The 23,340-nt window shown below is 37.9% G+C and overlaps 3 protein-coding genes across 4 annotated transcripts; all 3 read left to right on the plus strand.

The window, feature by feature from the left end:
- Window positions 1-1,784: 1,784 nt before the first annotated feature.
- On the plus strand, window positions 1,785-5,488 carry pjvk (pejvakin). Of its 2 annotated transcripts, XM_054624133.1 has the most exons (6): window positions 1,785-1,995; window positions 2,647-2,842; window positions 3,293-3,434; window positions 4,029-4,146; window positions 4,957-5,100; window positions 5,187-5,488. In XM_054624133.1, exons 1-6 carry the CDS (start codon window positions 1,785-1,787, stop codon window positions 5,486-5,488), a joined length of 1,113 nt encoding a protein of 370 aa, XP_054480108.1. The 2 variants fall into 2 exon arrangements, with proteins under 2 accessions (XP_054480108.1, XP_054480109.1); XM_054624134.1 differs by lacking the exon at window positions 4,957-5,100.
- A 1,013-nt stretch (window positions 5,489-6,501) lies between these two features.
- Window positions 6,502-13,306, plus strand: pwp2h (PWP2 small subunit processome component). Its single transcript, XM_054623892.1, has 21 exons — window positions 6,502-6,653; window positions 7,073-7,185; window positions 7,898-7,992; window positions 8,080-8,179; window positions 8,501-8,644; window positions 8,729-8,864; window positions 8,984-9,216; window positions 9,598-9,741; window positions 9,864-9,934; window positions 10,019-10,155; window positions 10,267-10,415; window positions 10,532-10,679; window positions 10,810-10,960; window positions 11,042-11,222; window positions 11,334-11,481; window positions 11,572-11,680; window positions 11,870-11,935; window positions 12,228-12,446; window positions 12,542-12,692; window positions 12,787-12,861; window positions 13,011-13,306. The coding sequence occupies exons 1-21, from the start codon at window positions 6,636-6,638 to the stop codon at window positions 13,180-13,182; spliced, it is 2,760 nt and encodes a 919-aa protein (XP_054479867.1). The 5' UTR covers window positions 6,502-6,635; the 3' UTR covers window positions 13,183-13,306.
- A 2,683-nt stretch (window positions 13,307-15,989) lies between these two features.
- Window positions 15,990-23,067, plus strand: eed (embryonic ectoderm development). Its single transcript, XM_054623957.1, has 12 exons — window positions 15,990-16,174; window positions 17,500-17,652; window positions 17,959-18,051; window positions 18,266-18,331; window positions 18,777-18,902; window positions 19,138-19,219; window positions 20,032-20,123; window positions 20,218-20,351; window positions 20,444-20,549; window positions 20,826-20,984; window positions 21,147-21,220; window positions 21,908-23,067. Exons 1-12 carry the CDS (start codon window positions 16,055-16,057, stop codon window positions 22,032-22,034), a joined length of 1,332 nt encoding a protein of 443 aa, XP_054479932.1. The 5' UTR covers window positions 15,990-16,054; the 3' UTR covers window positions 22,035-23,067.
- The last annotated feature ends 273 nt before the right edge of the window (window positions 23,068-23,340 follow it).

Genomic DNA, 23,340 nt, shown 5'->3' on the forward strand with positions numbered 1-23,340 from the left:
ACCAAAAACAAACGTTTATTTTTCTGTCTCCCTGAATTTCTTGTCGACCTAAATCTGTGCAGCTTGAGCGGTTTACAATGTGCATGTTACATTCATCTGATGTGTTTTCCAGTGCAAAGCTCTGCCAAGTCGGTGCGTCAAGCAGACAGTCGGTCCCTGAGGTGACGTCCCGGAGGTCGAGAACAAAACAAACATCATGTCTTCTTCGCCGCCGTCTCCACTGGTGACCTGTGCACAGAATACTGTGTTCCTAACAAGAGATTTTGAGTTATCAAAGCCTTCTTAAAAATCACATTTCTGTCAGGGGAAGAGGTGGATTTCACTTGTTTCCTTCGCTGCGACATCTTGGATCAGGAAGTGTTTAAGTTGGGAGCAGACTGATTTCCCATTAAAGAGTCAGAGAGCCACGGGGGACAGAAACCGAGGCAGATGGGAAGACGGTTCCTCCATCAGATGAGAGCTCAGCTTCTGTGCATTCTGAGTTTGTTATGCAGTGCAATGAAGGAAATATGAATTTATGCATTAAGTGTCAGCCTCTGAAACAGTGTAGACTATGTTAGAAAGCACCATGTTATGTAGTGAATTTCTGCTCTAAAAGGTTCAACTTTTCTAATTATCTGTCTCTACCTATCTTGCAAACAAATGAGTGATTCAACATAAACCATCTTTGCATTGATCTGTAAAAACTGCACACACATTTAAAGGTATTGCACAGAACTCTGTCTGCATTTCTTCATCTTTTATAAATATTTTGCACTTGTTAAGATGCTATTTATCACCCAAACTCACTGCTTTTTCCCATTATAAAGTTTGCCCACTTTGGAAAGCTGAAGAGATTCAATCCTGAAATTCCTGGCTGCACGCCTCAGTGTAAATTGCAGTGTGATGATTTCTTTTATAGCTTCCAAAAAAACTACAAGAGCTCTCTTGGCCGAGACGTGAGAGGAATTACAGGGAGTATAATGCATAGAAAACTAATACTGACTTCAGCTCCTGTGGTAAAAGAAACGCTTCTTACATGTGGCATTTAAAACCTAAAAGTATACAGGCTATTTCTGGATGTATAGACTGGACAGCCGTGTAACCACAGGAGAGATCAGCATGTGATCATGCATGGAGGGAGGACGCGCACACACACACACACACACACACACACACACACACACACACACACACACACACACACACACACACACACACACACACACACACACACACACACACACACACACACACTGTGAGTGGAGAGGCCACCAGGACATTATCCAAACTGTAAGAAAAGCTGCAATGAAAAAAACTTTAGATCTTACAAAAAAATACAGAGACAAAAAAGAATCTCTATTTTTATGGCTACATTTTTTTCTCTCCTGTGTAAATAACATGTGGAAAAAAAGGGAAATCTCTCTAGTTAATTCTATGTTTAAAGTTAATTCCTTTTTATCTGTGAAAAGAAGTGAAAAAAAAAGGTTTTGGCAGGTCTGCAGTTGGAGATAATGTGCTGGTAAAAACTGAAAAATCCTCAAATGATTAGTCCTTTCCTTGCTCATTAGTCATGTGACAGGAAGATGCAGGCCTACAGTGACCTATCAAGTTATCACACATTGTGTCCCATATTCCCTTACACACTACTGCATTATTTAACATTTCACGAGTCGAAAAGAACACTCTTGAATTGGCCTCCCCGTTGAGAAGAGCATCAAACATGGACCCAGCAGTGTGTGTGACTTAGAGGAACCATATTTTTATTTTTTTACCTGGTTTGATATTCATATCCATCACTCGACATGTTCGCTGCAGCCACTAAGAACTTTGTGAAGCAGGTTGGAGACACCGGGAGGTTGATCCCCGTCCCGAGTCTGAGCGAGGCCGACCGGTATCAGCCCCTCAGCCTGGTCACCAGGAAGAGGAAGAGGCACTTCTGGAAGAAGAACAAGTACGCCTCGACCGCCTTCTCCCTGAAGGACGTCCTGGTCGGGGAGAAAGAGATCACAGCAGGTAGAGAGATGAGACATGATGATGAGGGTCAGCTGTTGAGAATTTGTTAGGAGACAAGTTGACAGGAGATTTTTTAACATTAAAATGTCCCTGATTTTCCCTTTAAGGAGCTTTAATGCTGAAATGAAGTATCATATTTAATATGTATCAGCTTGTTCCAGCTCTAGATAGAAGATAGATGATGTTAAAGTGAAATATTCAAATCCAAGACCTTTATCTTTGCACCATTCTATCAAATCGATATATTCTAGATGCATCATTTCCTACAGAATTCCCTTAAATTCAGTCTGACATATTAGGTATCTTTGGAAATTTCCCAGTCATGAGGGTAATAACTTCCTTAAGTTAATTGTGAGAGGAAATGTAGATACTATTTCCACCGGTGAAGGAAGTATTTTAGTAAAAGTATCAGTACAAATGAAAGTCTTGTACTGAAAATATTTGTAAAATGTAAAAGTGTTCAAGTATTATCAGAAAAACTATAAGTACTAAAGGTAAAAAAAAATCTCAATGCAGAAAAATGGCCCCTTTGACTGTAGTAATAAATATGATATCATTGAATAGTTGATGTATTCATGTGTAAGCACATAGTGGGATTGAAGAATAAAGAAGCAAAAAATCCAACTTCCTTTTTTTCTTATTGTGAAACAGGAGTGTCTTCTTATCAGCTCCTCAACTACGAGGACAAATCTGACGTCGCCCTCAACGGCCGTTTAGGAAACCACCTCATCAACGACGTCGGCTTCAACATCAGCGGCTCGGACTCCGTGGCCGTCAAAGCCTCGTTCGGCATCGTCACCAAACACGAGCTGGAGGTGCCCACCTTACTGCGAGAGCTCAACTCCAGGTGACACATCATCATCATCATCATCATCATCATCATCATCAAAGTATCACTTCAGACTGATGAGATTATGTTTTATTAATAACCAATTCTCAACTTTACATTAATTATTCATCTTTTTGAAAAGAGAGATGTAGGTAGAAGTATCCTCGCTCTCATTATAGACTCAACTTTCGTGCAAATTCAGATTTTTAGGTACCTAGATTCTGACAATGGCTTTAGGTTGATACCTGACCTTTAACCTCCTTGTGACAGAGGGAATGTGAGAAGACGTGTTTCCTTGTAAGGATGAATAAATGATCATGTTATTCTACACTGGCACACATACAGGACAGGGGATGCAAACAGGAGGACGATGTGGGACAGTAAACAGTCTAATTTGAGGTTTTTTATGTTGGAAATATTGATTTTAGCCACAAGAATACACAACTAAACGATTAAATGTCCTTTTAGGAAGGTGGACCTGGACCACTGCCTGGTGCGTCAGTCTAAGGAGAGCGGTCGGACCGTCCTCTGTGTGGTTGTGGAGAGCATCCGAACCACACGGCAGTGCTCTCTGACCGTCCACGCCGGGATGAGAGGAACCACCATGAGGGTAAAAAAACACCAATACAGCGTTATATTCAGATTGATTTAGGGATGCAACTTGTGCTGAATACAAATCTAGTTTATCCCAAGATGTTCCAAATTTACAGGTTTAAAACCAGGTACCAATGGTGAATATGTGATACTTTTAATGAGCATTCTCTATTTAAAGATGGCACCAGTTAAAAATCTTTATCTATAATGAAACTGATGGCTTTACTGTATTGAAAAGGCAAATTTGTAGTTCATATTTTAAGAAAGTTGTATAAAATTTAACAAAATGGCCACAAATAGTTTTGTATTTCTCTAAACTTCTTCAGCTTTTGAAAGAATAAACAACTCAATCTAACTCTCACACATGAGTAGTTTAATTCAGGGGTTCGAATATGTTTGCAAACTTAAGATATAAGTGTATAGCTGACATCTATGAGACAGTTTGCTGACTTTGCAACTTTCTCTACCTGTGTTTCTGTTTGCCACCGTTCAGAAAAGGTCTTACTTTAAATGCAAAATACTAAAATATCTCAAATATAAATATATAAATGGAAAGAAAATCTAGATTTTCTGATGGAGGTGTGTCACTCAGCTCTCTGTTGTGCTGCAGTTTCAGATCGACGACGGCAGGAATCCCAAAGGTCGAGACAAGGCCATCGTCATCCCGGCTCACACCACCATCGCCTTCAGCATCTGCCAGCTGTTTGTTCGGCTGGACGGGCGACTCGGTAGGAAGGCTGATCCAAACCTCCACCTGCTCCAACAGCACACACACAAACATGATGCACGCTGCATTTCAATATTGTTCTGTTGCAAAGATAAAAACATACTAAATGAAGCTCGAAGTACTGGGATTAGAAACTGCAGCACTTTGCTGACTCTGACTTTAATCCACTGCAAACAGAGCTGAGATGAAAGTCAACAGAGCACTTAAAGGATGAGGAGAAATTGAAGGTTTTGAATCCCTTCAGGGTTGAAACTGGGTCCCACATTAAAAGCTGTGTGTGCATCCATTGTGGTTAACTGTCTTCATGCCACACATTTTTGTCTTAGACAGATTTTAGCACCTGAAATTACAACGTATATACAATTTATTATTGCAGATACTGAATTATAAAGATTATATTTAATATGACCATGTGGCCTAATGGACGAGGTGTCTTTGGTGACTTTGGATCAGAAAATTGAACATTTGCATACTTACTGTTGCCACGGTGTTCTCTTAGATGATAGAGAGTATGTTGCTCTGCAGAAATGTAGATTTTGACTCTCACATGCAAAGCGAGCAGATTACCTTTTGAGCTAATTCTCCTCCACAAAAGTAAACTGGAAAGGGTGGTCTCATCCGACTAAACATCTGTTCTGTCCCTGATTTATCTGGAAATACGTTTCACCAGAGTTTGGATTAACTGACGTAATTTATGCGCTAGAACAGAAAAATGTAAATGTCTTGCTGCCAAAATATTAGATTCACAGCTCAAAGAAAATGCTCTGAACTTGAGGTGATCCCAGATCTACGTCTTCTTCCTGTGTGTCAGATATCTGTGTAGCTCCGGGGTCTCAGGGAGGATTTGAGCGGGAGCAGATCAGGGAGCAGCTCGGTGGTTACATCGGTCACTTCTCCATGGGTCGACTGCGCCGGTTCCTGTCTGGAATCATCTACGGAAACCCCTTCAGAGCAGGTACCGTAATGACCTCTACTGCATAATTAAAACATCAGTACTTCTACTACATGTTTGCCTTTTTGCTTTATCCAACCGCTGAGCAGAAAACCAAACATTTGAGGAGCTCACGCAGTCCGACACATACATGGACGACATGGTTACCGACTACTACGAGAAGGCCGCCAGCATGACGGACGTGTCCACTACTTATCTGAGAGAGAGCTCCCACACAAGGGTCAACCTGCTCAAACACAACATCCCCAAGGGGCCATGTGCGCTCTGCGGCATGGGCAACCAGAGGCGGGAAACCGTCTACGGCTGTCTGGAGTGCACGACCGGGGGCCAGAAATACGTCCGGCTGCACGTCGTGCCCTGTTTTGACCTCTGGCACAAAACGCTGAGGTGAAAAAGGTGGTGCAAAAATAAGTGCAACTGTTTACTAAGCTGTTTTTGAGATGTAAGTTCTTGTAATCTTTCAAATAAAAGTCATGAAAAATGCACTTGGACTGGACTTTGTAACACCATGAGACGTTACTTCAGCAACAGCCAACTTTTCCAGGAAGAGATGTATAAATATAAACTTGGTATTATCTCTCACTTTGCGTTATAAGATGTGCAGTATCACTTTCAGTGTACCTTTGGCACAGACTTATTTCTACACGTGTGCTGGTGCGTACTGTAGCTGCCATGTTCTGAATTATTCAGTGGGGGTATTGGGTGTAAATGAATGGGAGGGATCGTGTGAAGGCCAGCGTCGTCCTGCTTTTGTTTTGTTCCAAGTGTGTCATTTATTTTGAGCACATCTTTTCTCTTCACTGTGTCTTGTTTGTGTGTATATAGCCAGAATGAATGGCTCTTCACACTGTCTATCACTATGATGGAAACAAGTGAGGTTTCTTTTTTTATAAAGTAACGGTTGTGTAATTCCTTTCCTGAAAATTCACCTAATTTCAGTTTAATTCAATAATGTTATTTGGGAATTGTTGCTTTATGTTACTGAAGTTGCTTTTAATATTACTTTTATTTCATTTTAATACTTGTTAAAGAGTTAAAATTGTACCTTTTTTTAGCTGCTTCCCTTCCTAAAAATATTTCAATATTTTTGTTTAATATTCTAAACATTTGTATGTTACATGTGAAGGTTATTTGTTGAAAAATACAGTAGATCTAGTCTTAAAATATAAAAATACTACTCAGAAGAGCCTAGATAAATCATATACTAGTATTTATTTCTTACTGTGAATTTTGGAATAATCTCAAGAGCAAATATTGTATGATAACACAATAAAATATATTAAAACAACCTCACAGATATCATTCTAAATAATGTATTTTTATTGTCAGTCGTTTGGCCTCCCTGCCGCTAGAGGGCGCAGTTTAGCTCTGAACTCACCTCAAACCCGGATGTGACGCGTGTCAACAAAATGAGAACACATGTGGGTTAATGGAGGAAGAAGCATGTGCAATATGAACCACATATTTCTCCTTCTAAGAAGAAATATAAGTTATTAAAAAGAAGATAAATGCGTGAAGTCTAAAGGATATTCATTAAAATGAAGTTTGCTTATAAGGTAAGTAAAACTCTACAAGTTAAATATAGTTAGTCTACATATATGACACCAAACTTCATTCAGAAAATGATCAATTCAATGTCATTTCATACCTGTGGTCGTAAAACAGTCGTGTTTAACTTTTAAAAGTATATATTTTTAAGTTTTATCATTCACATTTTCATTCGGCAGCATTTAATGATATGATTTTATAGTTTTTACATTTTTCTGTCTGTCACCCACTAGAATAAATCTAATAAAATAAGTCTTGTTAGTCCCAAGTTTACCTGAACATGATGGTGTTTTGTTAACAGGTTGGAGTCATTCTATTTATTTAAACTCACAGATTTCTGAATGGGCTTCATGGTGTAGTTCTCTGCTTAGACGCAAACATTTGAGCTTATAAGTGATTTAAAATAAAAAATGTGTCTTCTTTCTAGTTCTCCAATCTGCTCGGAGCAGTGTACCGGCAGGGAAATCTGAGTTTCTCTAAAGATGGCAACGCTGTGATCAGTCCGGTGGGAAACAGAGTCTCTGTGTTCGACCTGAAAAAGTAAGTCATGATTAAATACATGAAGATATTGTTCATGCTGAGATTGTTCATATATGTATATTTATATTTATATATATGAGAGATTGTTATGCTGTATATATATATATATATATATATATATATATATATATATATATATTAAATACATGAAGATATGAGAGATTGTTCATGCTGTCATTTATTTATATATATATATATTATATATATATATATATATATATATAAAATACATGAATGTTCATGCTGTCATTTTTAGTTGCATATTTATTTATATAAATATTAAATACATGAATATATGAGAGATTGTTCATGCTGTCATTTTTTTATATATATATATATATTACATTTTTTTTTTTAAATACATGAATATGAGAGATTGTTCATGCTGTCATTGTTATATTTATATTATATATATATTTTATTAAATACATGAATATATGAGAGATTGTTCATGCTGTCATTATATATATATATAATGAATACATATAATATATGAGAGCCATACATGAATATATGAGAGATTGTTATATTTTATATATATAATGAATATGATACATGAATGTTGTGCAGAAGCCCTGCATGCACTTGTAGTTGCAAGAGAGAAAGAATAAAATAATGCATGATTATAGGAGAATGTAATGACATTATGTTTTAAGTGGTAAATGAAAGTGAATTGTCAGACTGAATGTTTTCCTTCTTCTCTGTCCTCTAGCAACACATCTGAGACGTTACCCGTCTCCACAATAAAGAACATAACATGTGTGGGTCTCTCTCCTGATGGGAACTTGGCAGTGGTGGTGGATGAAGGTAAGATACAACTTTAAGTGTCTTTCTTTTGTACGAACTTAAACAGGAGTTTGTGTCAAAATGCGTCTTTCTGTTTGTGTCACACAGATGGAGCAGCGTTGTTGATCAGTCTCATCACCAGAGCCGTCCTTCATCATTTCCACTTTCACAAGCCTGTCAACAGCATCCGCTTCTCACCTGACGGCAGGTAAGGATGTCTGATGAACTGAATTATTGAATGTTAAAAACTTCCACCACAAAAAGATATTTCATGCATTGTAATATATGACAAAAACAAAAAGCCAAAACCAGCAATTGCTTGAAAAATAACTGTTAACTCATTAACAAACTAAGTGTTGCGACTCTACACACCATAAAATGTCAGAAGTCTGTGCACTTATTTAGAAAACAATTACCAATTTACCAAATTACAGACTATAAAGTTCCTAAATGCCGATTTAATCCATTGTTACATTACTGCAACTCCTCATAAATGTTGCTGAGCTTCGATGTGTTCGTTCCCTCTCAGGAAGTTTGTTGTGACGAAGGAGAACGTCGCTCTGATGTACCACGCTCCTGGAAAGCAGCGTGAGTTTAACGCCTTCGTTCTGGACAAGAGCTACTACGGTCCCTACGATGAAACCACCTGCATCGACTGGACGGACGACTCCAAGTGAGTGAAAGTTTACCACACACCAATGCACACTAAAAAGACTGAGAAATCAAAGGCTTCATGGTTTTGATATGTGTCCTTCAGGTGTTTCGTGGTGGGCAGCAAAGACATGTCGACGTGGGTGTTTGGTGCAGAGCGCTGGGCCAACCTCATCTACTACTCTCTGGGGGGACACAAGGACGTCATCGTGGGCTGTTTCTTTGAGAAAGACAGCCTGGATGTGAGTAAATTATTACCTCTAACTGCTTTCTGGTTTAAGCTGAAAGGATAAATGTGGTTTTGCATAGAAAAAAACCCTGAATTTCATTATATAAATATTGTATTTCTCTGTGTTGTCAGTTGTACACGGTGAGCCAGGACGGGACACTGTGTGTGTGGGAGAGCGACACCGAGCTGGACGGCCTGGTCCTGAAGAAGAACCAGGACAAACCCAAACCCCCGAGTAAGGGCGACGACGACGAAGAGGAGGAGGATATGGAGGAAAGAACGGAGGGAGAGGTCATCAGAGGGAAAGCTGAAGCTCCCAAAGAGATGGAGACGACCAAAAACGTTCGATACAAGCAGAGAAGCAAGTAAGAAACTTCTCCAGAAACAGTCCAGTCTCAGTCACAGTAGTTCCTCACAAACAGACGTCCTTCCAAAACACTCTAATGTTCATACTTTGACACTTTTAGTAGTGCCAATTATCCCACCCTCCATTAGGCTTTTGGCTCCTCACAAAGCGCAGGTTTATTTGTCCCTTGGCTGCACTAAAACAATGATAGCCGTATCAGCATTTGTAATAAAAAATAGTGTTTCTGCTGCAGCTTTGCATCAACATCTTGTAGTCATTTTTTCTTTTCAATTAAAGCTTCAGAAGCCGAAAAACCTCCCAGACAAAGTGAAGGTAAATATCAGATGATTCAAAATGTCAATGTACTTTCTTTCTTTCCTCTTTGCCTCTGCTCTTTAAGACACTTCTTCAACAAGGAGGGAGACTTTAACAACCTGACGGCCGCCGCCTACCACAAGCCGACTCACATCCTGGTCACGGGTTTCGCCTCGGGGATCTTCCACCTGCACGAACTTCCGGAGTTTAACCTCATTCACTCCCTAAGGTGAGAGAAAAGTTAGGTTTATATGATGGGGTGGGAAATTAGGAGACAAAAGTTAAAATGGGACAATAATATATATTTTGCATGTTAAATTATACTTAATATAATACTTCTTCTTCTCCCAGTATTTCAGACCAGAGAATCGCCTCAGTGGCTATAAACAGCTCTGGAGACTGGATCGGCTTTGGGTGCTCAAGTAAGAAGACTTTTCCTCTTTTGTTGTTTCTCTTTACTCGATAAGTACCTGATTGTATTAATAATGTGCATGTTGTTGTTTCAGGGATGGGTCAGCTGCTGGTGTGGGAGTGGCAGAGCGAGTCGTACGTCTTCAAGCAGCAGGGACACTTCAACAACATGGCCTCGCTGGCGTACTCACCAGACGGACAGTACATCGCCACGGGAGGCGACGACGGCAAAGTGAGTGACTTCCACCAAGCTGCATGGTTCACCATCATGTGTAAAAAGACAATTTCAGGGGTTTAAAAGTAAAAGAAATACGTGTGAGAGACTGTGGTTTCGTCCCCGCAGGTCAAAGTGTGGAACACCAACAGCGGCCTCTGCTTCGTCACCTTCACGGAGCACACCAGCAGCATCACCAAAGTCACCTTCACCTCCAGCGGCTTCGTCATCGTCAGCGCTTCCCTGGACGGGACGGTCAGAGCGTTCGACCTGCACAGGTGACTCTCAGAGAAGCTGGTTGACTTCCAACGTTTTGATGGGAGACTGGAAATGTCTTTGTGTCTAAAGAGACGATGACTTTTTAAATATACGTGTGTGTGTTTGTGGGTTACAGGTACCGAAACTTCAGGACGTTCACGTCGCCTCGCCCGGCGCAGTTCTCCTCCCTGGCAGTAGATGTCAGCGGAGAGCTGGTGAGCGCTGGAGCCCAGGATTCCTTTGAGATCTTCCTGTGGTCCATGCAGACAGGGAGACTTCTGGAGGTGAGCACATAACAACATATATATATATATATATATATATATCTATATATATATATATATATATTAATGTGGCCGATGTTTGAAGATGCTCGTATTCACCTTCCTCTGCCTCCTTCCTGTGGTTGTCCAGGTCCTCGGGGGTCATGAGGGTCCAGTCAGCTGCCTCTGTTTCAGTCCGGTCCAGTCCATCCTGGCCAGCGCCTCGTGGGACCGGACCATCCGGCTGTGGGACATGTTGGACAGCTGGCAGGTCAAAGAAACCCTCGCCCTCACGTCTGACGGTAAACACAGTCACTTTATGAATTCCACGTTGCTCTCCTGCGACTGACAATGTGGAGTAACTCTGTTTTTGTTCCCGTCAGCTTTGTCAGTGACTTACCGCCCCGACGGTCAGGAGCTGGCTGTGGCCACTCTGAACGGTGAGATCTCTTTCTGGAACCCGCAAACGGCGACGCAAACCGGCTCCGTGGTCGGACGTCACGACCTGGAGACGGGCCGCAAAGAGACGGATAAAATCACAGCCAAGCAGTCTGCAAAGAGCAAGTGAGTGATGACTAATTTCTTTAGGTCAAGACAACAGAAAAAGAGTCAGATTTTATGGCTTTTTGTGGAGCTTCTGATTCAAGTTGTGCTTCCTTTTTTGTGTGCGTTCAGGTCCTTCACGTCGTTGTGCTACTCTGCGGACGGGGAGTCGATTCTGGCGGGAGGCCATTCCAAGTTCGTCTGCATCTACAACGTCAAGGAACAGATGCTCATGAAGAAGTTTGAGATCTCCTGCAACCTCTCCTTTGATGCCATGGAGGTACTATAACTTAACTTTAAAAGTGTTGTACTTGTTCGTACACGTGCTCACTTGGTCCTTGAACTTCGCTGTGTGCTCGTGGTCCTTCAGGAGTTCCTGGACCGACGGAAGATGACTGAGTTCGGCAGTCTGGCTCTGGTGGACGAGGGAGCTGGAGACGGAGACGGGGTCAACATCAGCCTCCCCGGAGTCAGGAAGGGTAGGATGCTCACTTCAGGCTGATGCAAAGACTAATAGACTCCAGAAATCATCATCCTACGTCACTTTGTTTTGTTGATCGATGATCTAATTTCATGTTCCTCTTTTCCCTGATGTTTTTGTTTGATATTTGCAGTTTCTTTTCTACATATCATAACATATATTTGTTTCTTTTTGTGCATCTTTACAGGTGATATGAGTTCTCGACACTTCAAGCCGGAGATCAGAGTGAGCTCGCTGCGGTTCTCCCCTACTGGTAAGTCGGCATTAACAAGTTCTGGGAGTCGGAGTGAAGTCTGACAAAAGTGTTGCTTATGTTTTGGAAATATGATCATTTAGGTTTTGCAAAAGAAAATTAAGTTTTTCAGTCTCCCTTTTATACTTAGGGAGGCAACTGCCTCTTAAGTTGAGAAATGTGTAAGAGGAAGGGAAGCCCATATTGTTCTTATCACACCCTCAACATCCTGTAACTTATTTTATGTTTAGAAGACAATGAGAGAGGAAGTCGGTGTCAGATAACCTTATAAAGTGGTTCCATCTTTCCTCAGGTCGTAGCTGGGCGGCCACCACCACCGAGGGCCTGCTGGTCTACTCCCTGGATGGATCTCTGGTCTTTGACCCTTACGACCTCGACCTGGACGTGACCCCGGCCAGCATCCGTAAGCAGCTGAAGCTCCAGGAGTGGGCGTCCGCCATCGTCCTGGCGTTCAGACTCAACGAAAAAGCCCTCAAGCAGGAAGTGCTGGAAACTATACCGCACGCAGAGAGTGAGTGAAATATCCCGTTTTAGATTATGAGCTTTTAATTTACTCCCTTCAAAAATAACAATATGTGAATGATATCTGTATTGTTTGTGTTGCAGTCCCAGTAGTCTGTGGCTCTCTTCCTGACATTTACGTTGAGAAGCTTCTGGGCTTCGTGGCGGCGAGCTTGGAGAAATCTGGTCACCTGCAGTTCTACATGACCTGGGCCCAGAGCCTGCTCATGCTGCACGGACAGAAACTCAAGAACAGGTCCGCTCCCAGTCCATTATGTTTTTATTTATTAGTTTTATCACATTACTGTCTCTGTATCATTGTGACTGATTTATTGTTATCTGGTGTTCAGGTCTGGAGCCATACTGCCTACGCTCCAGTCGCTGCAGAAGAGCATCCAGAGACACTTTGACAATATGTCCAAACTGTAAGTCTCGACATTTTTGGCAACAACGACCCACACTGTCTCACATTGAGCTGAATTAATGCAGTCGTATATATCAGGAATGATCTTAAGTGCAACTTTGGAAAGTTCATTCAACACTGAAAACCAAGTTTTTCTCTTTCTTTGCACAGGTGTGACTTTAACGTGTATAACATTCGCTACGCGGAGGCCCTGTCGAAGCAGAAGGCCGTAAAGAGAGCAGCGGAGGAGGACGTTGAGGAGGAGGAGGAGGAGGAGGAAGATGAAGAGCTGTCAGAGCAGATGAGCGTGGCCTCTTTGGAGGAAGCAGAATTGATGCTGTAGGCCTGAAGCCAATACACTTCATTCCAACAACATGGCAGATATCACTGCACAAAGAGGACAATAATTAATTACTTTAATAGCAAACAAATTTCTGTCTACTTAAAATGTTTTTTTTATTAAATACATGTAAATGTGTATGATTTTATGTTTTCTTTGGCCTGCATTCAGTTGCCCTACACACAAAGGTGATTTATTTTACAATGTTACATTTATTTATTTTTTCATATTGCCACAATTATCTAGTTAAGAAGACTTAATTTCATAATGCCACATTTATTTATTTATTTATGCTGACTTTTATTTCACAATTCCACATTTATTCATTTCATTGGACTTTTACTTCATAATTTCACTTTCATTTATTTCACAATGCCACCTTTATTTTATTTTATTTGACTTTATATCTTAGTGTCATATTTATTTATTTCAGGGGACCTTTATATCATAATGCCGCGATTATCTCTTTAGGAAGACTTTGTTTCATAATGCCATATTTATTTATTTCAGTGAACTTTTATTTCATAATGCCATATTTATTTATTTCAGTGGACTTTTATTTCATAATGCCATATTTATTTATTTAGTTTGACTTTATTTCGTAATGCAGTATTTATTTATTTCAGTGGACTTTTATTTCATAATGCCATATTTATTTATTTAATTTGACTTTATTTCAAAATGCCATATTTATTTATTTCATCGGGCTTTTATTTCATAATGGCACATTTATTTAGTTCATTAGGCTTTTATTTCACAATGCCACCTTTATTTATTTAATTTGACTATTTCATAATGTCATATTTATTTATTTCATTTGACTTTAATTCAAGATGCCATATTTACTTATTTAATTTGACTTTAATTCAAGATGCCATATTTACTTATTTAATTTGACTTTATTTCATAATGCCATATTTACTTATTTAATTCGACTTTATTTCATAATGCCATATTTATTTATTTAATTTGACTTTATTTCAAAATGCCTTATTTATTTTATTTGACTTTATTTCAAAATGCCATATTTATTTATTTCATTAGGCTTTTATTTCAAAATGCCACATTTATTTATTTCATTAGGCTTTTATTTCATAAAGCAATATTTATTTATTTCAGTGGACTTTATTTCATGATTCCACATTTATTAATTTCACAATGCCACCTTTATTTATTTAATTTGACTTTATTTCATAATACCATATTTATTTAATTTGACTATTTCATAATGCCATATTTATTTTATTTAATTTCACTTTATTTCATAAAGCCATATTTACTTATTTAATTTTACTTTATTTCATAATGCCATATTTATTTATTTAATTTGACTTTATTTCATAACGCCATATTTACTTATTTAATTTGACTTTATTTCATAATGCCATATTTATTTATTTAATTTGACTTTATTTCATAATGCCATATTTATTTATTTAATTTGACTTTATTTCATAATGCCATTTTTATTTTATTTGACTTTATTTCATAATTATTTATTTATTTAATTTGACTTTATTTCATAATGCCATATTTATTTTATTTTATTTGACTTTATTTCATAATTCTTTATTTAATTTGACTTTTAATTCATAATTCCACATTTATTTATTTAAGTTGACTTTATTTCATAATGCCATATTTATTTTATTTTATTTGACTTTATTTCATAATTATTTATTTATTTAATTTGACTTTTATTTCATAATTCCACATTTATTTATTTATTTAATTTGACTTTATTTCATAATGCCATATTTGTTTATTTAATTTGACTTTATTTCATAATGCCATATTTATTTATTTAATTTGACTTTATTTCATAATTATTTATTTATGTATTTATTTATTTAATTTGACTTTATTTCATAATGCCATATTTATTTTATTTTATTTCATAATTCTTTATTTATTTAATTTGACTTTATTTCATAATTCTTTATTTATTTAATTTGACTTTTATTTCATAATTATTTATTTATTTATTTAATTTGACTTTATTTCATAATACCATATTTATTTTATTTTATTTCATAATTCTTTATTGATTTAATTTGACTTTTATTTCACAATTCCACATTTATTTATTTATTTATTTAATTTGACTTTATTTTATAATGCCATATTTATTTTATTTTATTTGAATTTATTTCATAATTATTTATTTATTTAATTTGACTTTTATTTCATAACGCCATATTTATTTATTTAATTTGACTTCTATTTCATAACGCCATATTTACTTATTTAATTTGACTTTATTTCATAATGCCATATTTATTTTATTTTATTTGACTTTATTTCATAATTATTTATTTATTTAATTTGAATTTTATTTCATAATTCCACATTTATTTATTTAATTTGACTTTATTTCATAATGCCATATTTATTTATTTAATTTGACTTTATTTCATAATTATTTATTTATTTAATTTGACTTTATTTCATAATGCCATATTTATTTTATTTTATTTGACTTTATTTCATAATTATTTATTTATTTAATTTGACTTTTATTTCATAATTCCACATTTATTTATTTAATTTGACTTTATTTCATAATGCCATATTTATTTATTTAATTTGACTTTATTTCATAATTATTTATTTATTTATTTAATTTGACTTTATTTCAAAATGCCATATTTATTTTATTTTATTTCATAATTATTTATTTATTTAATTTGACTTTTATTTCACAATTCCACATATATTCATTTATTTATTTAATTTGACTTTTATTCCACAATTCCACATTTATTTAATCAGGCGTGGTTTTCCCCGCAAACTACACTCCGCGACCGCTCCGAACTCCACTACCCAGCAGCACTTGCGGGGCTTTGAAACCGGAAGAGGCGGAGTTTGAGCCAAAATGAGGGAAAATAAGAACATGTCCGAGTCCCCTTCTCAAGCGGGAAAAGAAATACCGGCGAAAAAACAGAAACTGAGCAGTGACGAGAACAGTAACCCAGATGTATCAGGAGACGAGAACGTAAGAAGATAAAATATGTTCTTTATTCCGCCTCAAACGAGCCCCGGACAGCTTCAAACGAGTTAGCATCGTGCTAACGTAGCCCACATGCTAACGCTGCTAAGCTAGCAGCTTTGTTCCTCTGCACCGGCTACATGTCACCTAGCTCTGATGCTAACAGCTGTTAAGTCTGTCCACACGTGGGTGGGGCACATGGTTAGCTTCATTTGTGTGCTTATATGTGTTGTTTTGCATGTTTTAAACTACAATAACACACGTGTAAGCTAATGTTAGCGTTAGCATTAGCATCTGGTGTTAGTCAAGCAGGCAGAGAGGTGATTGAAACGTGCTCTGTGGCAATGTTGAGGGCTGATGGGTGATTTAAGTGCTGCATAAATACAATAAGAGTCATATTGTACTCTTGCAAACAGGATTTAGCTCCTGTCAGATGCAAAATGGGGTTTATTTTAACCTAATGGCTGCTTTCTGCACCCAAAATGTCACTAAATTCATTAAGATGTTAGATTATTGGGGTTGAGAGATGATATAAGTACTGCATACATACAATAAGAGTCATATTGTACTCTTGCAAACAGGATTTAGCTCCTGTCAGCAGATTTTAGGATGCAAAATGGGGTTTATTTTAACCTAATTGCTGCTTTCTGCACCCAAAATGCCACTAAATTCATTAAGCTGTTAGATTATTGGGGTTGAGAGATGATATAAGTACTGCATAAATACAATAAGAGTCATATTGTACTCTTGCAAACAGGATTTAGCTCCTGTCAGATGCAAAATGGGGTTTATTTTAACCTAATTGCTGCTTTGCTGCACCCAAAATGTCACTAAATTCAGCAGATTATTGTATACTTTGATTTACAAAAGAGTTAAAGTATCACAAGAGTGTGAAAACAGCTTCAGTCCTGATAAGAGTAAAATATTAAATAACAGCTTGTAAAGGAGAAATGTTTGATATTCCTACTGGTAATCAAAGACTGACATTTCTGCACAATTACATTACAGTCGTTTAGCAGACGCTTTTATCCAAAGCGACTTGCAGGAAGTGTATTCAACATAGGTATTCAAGAGAACTACTAGTCACCAGAAGTCATAAGTGCATCTCCTTTCTTAAACAAGCATCTTAAAGCATAAACCAGAGCAAACGTACAGAAACAAACTAATACCAATACAATAAGTGCAACAGACTAATACGAATACAAAAATAGCAGAGCGAAGTGGTCGGGCGGGGGTGTAGGGCTTGACCATGGCCTGGAGATGGGACAATATACAGGGAATGTTTAACAATATATGCTAAACATCCCCGTATCTTCTTTTTGCATCTGCAGGACGATGCCGTCAGTGTGGAGAGTGGGACCAACGCAGAGCGCCCCGATACACCCACCAACACTGCCAACGCCCCGGGCAGAAAGAGCTGGGGCAAGGGCAAATGGAAGTCCAAGAAGTGCAAATATTCTTTTAAATGCGTCAACAGCCTGAGGGTGAGTACTGATGACACCATGAACAGTTTGTTGTTGAGCCCAGGTTTCATCATTTCTTCCACCAATAGTCATTCAGTAGCTTTTTGTTTTTCAATCCTATTAGAATTCCCATCAACGTACATAATGTATTAGTTTTTCCTCTCCATCCAAAGTTTATTCAAAAGGCACCATAACTGTTGGACCATCTACATATATTTCTGTAGGAATACAGGCTTTTCACACACTTAAACAGCCAGCATATGTCATGTGACCTGTGTTCATTTCATCCTCTGAAGTTCGTTAATAATGACATAATGATTTCCACAGGAGGACCACGGCCAGCCGCTGTTTGGTGTCCAGTTTAACTGGCACAGCAAGGAGGGAGACCCGCTGGTGTTTGCAACAGTCGGGAGTAACAGGGTAAGAAACAAATCATTTGAGTGATGAGGAAAACATGGTATTCATAACTGGCACCTTCATGTTGGGCTACACCATTTCATTTGTTTGTATTTAAGCTTATATGTAGACTTAAATGATTGTACTTGGTCAGCATGTTATTCAGCTAAACATGTGATGTTGTGTCCTTCTGATCGTCTTGATCTGTACTTTACGAGCCCTGTCTTTTCTTCTCCAGGTAACTCTCTATGAATGTCACTCTCAGGGAGAAATAAGACTCTTGCAGTCTTATGTCGATGCAGATGTATCCTTTTTTATTTGATTGAGATGCTTTTCTAACTTCCTCATTGTCCTTCTGTCACTCATTCACAGTCTTGGGTCCAGTTGCTTTTGTTTTAAACAGATATTATATATATATATCCTAGATGTAAAAAGACATAGACATATGTATTCCCTGTCAGCTGTGCTAAAACAATGACTTACTTGTTAAACAGGACGTTATTAGAGCAAGATAAAAACTGTTGTATGCAAATAAAAGTGGCACGGCAAACAGACCATTATTTTAGAGTTTAAGAGAAGCACAGACACTAAATCAAACCTTTTGATGTGAGATTCAGACACAGATCAGATATGAATGCATCTCTGGAGGCTCACTGGTATCGATCCAAAACCCATGGAGGTAAATTTTAGTTTAAAGATCACTTGGAGAGTTTTTTTCTTTTAAATTCCTTGACTAAATGTGTGACAAGGCAGAGGAGAACTTCTATACGTGTGCCTGGACCTACGACACCAACACGAGCCATCCTCTGCTGGCTGTCGCCGGATCCCGAGGCATCATTCGGGTGATCAACCACATCACAATGCAATGTATCAAGGTAAAGCACATCTGTCAACTCATTCCTCTATAAACGATTTCCTTTAAAGTAAACACACTCATTAAAGATGCATTTAGTCACACAGATGGTTTAAGCAGGATGATGGAGAATAGATGCTCCACATATTGCCATTTGTCCATTATGTTAGGATCAGATTGAAGATGTTATTCAGAAAAAAAAAATCTATTTCTCTGAATATGTCTATAATTTTGACCTTTCTTCTGTTTACATCCAGCATTATGTAGGTCATGGAAACGCCATCAATGAGCTCAAGTTTCATCCGAGGGATCCAAATCTCCTTCTGTCTGTCAGCAAAGGTAAAAAAAAAAACATTAATATTAATACACTTAATATACGTCACAGAAAAGCCAGTAAGAAGACAGTTTGTCACGTATTCATTTTGTAATGCGAATTCAACATCAGTGACGTGTGAAAACAGCACAATTTTGGATGCAATATGAACTTTATGGCTTTATTGAACCCCGCCCATGATTTGTTACTACCTTCTTTATGTCACAAGCACGTCTATAACGTGTTTTTTTTGTAGCTTTATGATATAATTCTTTTTTCTTTTTTTATTACCATGTGATTGTCAGCTGGTTCTCAGGTAAAAGCAGACAGCACGGCGGGCTTGATGAGGGTCATGTGAAGTTTAATCATTTATGTAATCAGGTGAATGTTGATGGGGCACATTTGTGTTTTTCCAGTCACAGCCTGCTTTTTTTTTGTTAAATTCACACCATGGAGGTGCCCAGAACATCCGCCTCGCTTAAAGGGCATCATGTAAACGAGGTGTCACTCATTCAGTGACAAATTAATTAATCAGATTTTTAAGAGAAAGAGCAACAACAGTTCACCTTTTATCAAGTTATACATTAAACTAGATGTTTGCAAAGAAGTGGTAACCTGATTTTCCTCCTGTCATGGAGGCAAAAGTCTGCTGCTGTTTGTTTGTTTTACCAGAAACACTTACAACACACATGATCCAGGTTAATGAGTAATTAAAGGATTGGTGATTTCCCTTCTACATGAAAAAACTGGTTATAATCTGTCAAACCTGCATTAACTGATGTCTTTGAATATCAAATAACATGTTCATTGCATTGATTTAATTAATTTGTGTCCTCAGATCACGCTCTTCGTCTATGGAACATACAGACGGACACATTAGTGGCAATATTTGGTGGTGTGGAAGGTCATCGAGATGAAGTCCTGAGTGCTGTGAGTGTCAAGTTCAATCCGAATAACAATAAACCTAAAAACAATACCTGGATTTGAATATGTTTTTATATATTTATTTATAATCCCGATGCAGGATTTTGATCTTCTGGGTGAAAAGATAATGTCATGTGGGATGGACCACTCCTTAAAACTTTGGCGAATCAATTCAGAGAGAATGCAGAAAGCCATCCGAGGGTCTTATGAGTACAATCCCACCAAGACCAACAGGTAAAGAAATACAACAACACAATGTCTGTTTTTTCTAGACTATCAGATCTTAAGTGTTCAATATTTCATGTTTTTTATGTGGTTTTTTTCAGGCCTTTCGTCTCACAGAAAATTCACTTCCCCGACTTCTCAACGCGAGACATCCATAGAAACTATGTGGACTGTGTGCGGTGGCTGGGGGATCTTATTCTTTCTAAGGCAAGTTAGTATCGAGTGTTAAGATATTTACAGTGGCTACGAAGTACAAACATCACTTAACATTGATCAAATTCACTTTTTTATTAGATTTTACAGAATAAAGTGCAAAGTAAAGAAGTGGTCTGAATCTTTAAGGCCACTAGTTGTGATCTTGAAGTTTAATTAAAAAAGTAAAAAAAATTCTGCTAAATTTAAAACACAAAACAGACACAAACTGCTTCACGTAGCTGTAACTATTTAATCGGTCTAACATGCTTATTTCCTGTCTCGCTGCAGTCCTGTGAAAATGCCATCGTCTGCTGGAAACCAGGAAAGATGGAGGACGACATCGATCTCATTAAACCAAGCGAGTCAAATGTGACGATTCTGGGACGCTTCGATTACAGCCAGTGTGACATTTGGTACATGCGCTTCTCCATGGACTTCTGGCAGAAGGTGAAGTCCTTTTATTTATCAGCATTGTTCATAATATCTTTGATATGAGTGATTTGTTCCCATCAGTGGAGTATTTTCAGATACAATCATGGCTCTAGAAGTGCAGCTCAGATCTTGTCGAGTTGTCGCTGAACTTTTGTCTCCTGTGATGCTGGTTTACAGATGCTGGCTCTGGGAAACCAGGTGGGGAAGCTTTATGTTTGGGACCTCGAAGTGGAAGACCCACACAAAGCAAAGTAAGTGTGAGAGGCGAGGATGTTTTTATCATAACAGATGGGTGTTGGATTTAATTCTCGTTGGCCAGAACACTCCTTTTGTGTCTGATGACGTTCGTCCGCTTAATCCCCAAAAATATGGATGTTATGTCCATGTTTCATGCCAGACTGGTGTGAAGAAACCAGTATAAATAAAACAAGACACCTCAGTCAATGTCATGAGCTCGGCCAAAGTAGGTTTCCCATGAATTTAGTGTCAGAAAATATGCCGATCTATGTTTTTAAATATCTCAGTTTGTTAGATCAGCAGTCTCCAACCCAAAGATAATCAATTTATAATGATATAAAATAAGAAAAGCAACAAAGCGTCCCTCTGTTGGAGTTTGAACCAGAGGATGTTTTTCTTAAAACGATAAATCTATACTAAAAATAGTTGGAGCACACTATAGGAGGTGAAATTCTTGTCTCATATTTTATAGACTGGACAATGGTCATACAAGTCATCAACAGATAAATTAATGATTTTAAAACTCTGTAAATCAGACTTTTTCCTGCATGTTAAAGGCTTTAGGTGGAAAATAGTGTTGTTAATTTTTGCATTCCTACATTTGTAGGACGTGTGTGTGAGACTGCATTTTGATTGATGGCAATCAAACTATGACATTTATGAAAACTTTCATTTTAAACGGTCTCCTCTCTGGTCTGCAGGTGCACCACACTGACTCTCCCCAAATGCACGTCGGCCATCCGGCAAACCAGCTTCAGCCGCGACAGCAGCATTTTGATAGCCGTGTGTGACGACGCTTCAATCTGGCGCTGGGATCGACAGCGCTGAATAGTTTTAAAACCAAGAAGAACTTTTTGCTTCCTGTTGCTTCCCGTCCTCCCAACCCTGATGTTCAGATTTACACTGCAAGAAATGTCTGTTTGAACATTTAATCTCACGTGGGGTCTAAAAATAGAGCATTTCCTGTAAAAAAAAATCTGAAAACGAAGAAAAGCTGCCAATGCAAGATGAGGTGATTCCTTTTGTTTTCATTTGTTTTGTGGCAGGATGTTTAAAGACGAGCTTGATGTCTGATCATGGAACATTTCATATCCAACAAAACATCAGTGGTTATCTGAGATTTATTCCTTAACGTGAACATATTTGAGCCACAACGCTAAAGAACAAAAAGATGGACTTTGTTCCAAATCATAGGAGAGTGTTTTAACTTAATTAAAATGTAAATGTTAAGGATCCATAACAGCATGTTGGTGAAATGTTCGTCTTCAGCAGAGGTTCCTGCCCTGTGTGTGCCTTCTAGATGTCTATGCAGTCTCATTCATTGAACGTTAATCAATAACACCGAGACAAGTGGAATCATCTCAAATCAACTTGCAGATCTGTTTTTGGGGGAAACAAGCTTTTCAGACAAAAACTGATGAAATGACCAAAGATGGATTTTCTTTGCAGTGGGCCACATTTTATATTCATGAGTTTAAACACAAAGGAAATGAAGAATTCTGTCCTTTTTTCCCTACATGCCTCTGTTTGCGTTGATGACCCCTCTTCTCCCACTTCCACAAACACACACTTTGACTGAAGGCTTCGAGGACACTCAATAAAATGTATTTTATGAATATATACTCAAGAGTCAGTTTGTGCAGCTGTTGAGTATCGATCATGGACACTTTCATTTTGGCTACAAATATAAATTTGTGTTTTAAGGCAGCATTAGTTGTATTTTGAATTTAAGTAGGAATTTGGCTTTTATTTTGAAATGTAAACCTAATCCCGCTATAATACATAAATCAGGGGTTCTTTTGCCTTTATGCAGTGCTTGTACTTAAATTTATTTGGACTTGAATAAACTTATTTTTCTACAGATACCTTGGTTTATTTCTGTACCCAACTTTCCCCCTCAAAGAACTACAAAAATCCTCACAAATTGTAGTTTAATGCAGATTTGGAGCATGGGTGTGAAAATGGTTTTGGACCCTGTAATTGAATGTTTCTGCACTTCCTGCTTAAGTCATGTGATTGGAGGCTTTGTGCACCCTTTCCTAAGTCATAAACCTCAAAAACACTCCAACTCCAAAGCTGAACCAAAGTGTTTTCCTGGAGTGCGCACCGGCTCTGCGCTCCTCTTATCTCCAGG

This window comes from Anoplopoma fimbria, chromosome 22, assembly GCF_027596085.1.
Source record: "Anoplopoma fimbria isolate UVic2021 breed Golden Eagle Sablefish chromosome 22, Afim_UVic_2022, whole genome shotgun sequence".
NCBI lineage: Eukaryota > Metazoa > Chordata > Actinopteri > Perciformes > Anoplopomatidae > Anoplopoma > Anoplopoma fimbria.

Bases quoted from the DNA above. Each gene is read 5' to 3' on its own strand.
- eed (XM_054623957.1), top strand. From the start codon at position 16,055: ATGAGGGAAAATAAGAACATGTCCGAGTCCCCTTCTCAAGCGGGAAAA. The intron at 19,220-20,031 runs GTAAAAAAAAAA...TTGTGTCCTCAG, and splicing joins CCTTCTGTCTGTCAGCAAAG to ATCACGCTCTTCGTCTATGG. The intron at 21,221-21,907 runs GTAAGTGTGAGA...TCTGGTCTGCAG, and splicing joins GAAGACCCACACAAAGCAAA to GTGCACCACACTGACTCTCC.
- pjvk (XM_054624133.1), top strand. From the start codon at position 1,785: ATGTTCGCTGCAGCCACTAAGAACTTTGTGAAGCAGGTTGGAGACACC. The intron at 1,996-2,646 runs GTAGAGAGATGA...ATTGTGAAACAG, and splicing joins GGAGAAAGAGATCACAGCAG to GAGTGTCTTCTTATCAGCTC. The intron at 4,147-4,956 runs GTAGGAAGGCTG...CCTGTGTGTCAG, and splicing joins TCGGCTGGACGGGCGACTCG to ATATCTGTGTAGCTCCGGGG.
- pwp2h (XM_054623892.1), top strand. The intron at 8,865-8,983 runs GTGAGTAAATTA...CTGTGTTGTCAG, and splicing joins TTGAGAAAGACAGCCTGGAT to TTGTACACGGTGAGCCAGGA. The intron at 11,681-11,869 runs GTAGGATGCTCA...GCATCTTTACAG, and splicing joins CCTCCCCGGAGTCAGGAAGG to GTGATATGAGTTCTCGACAC.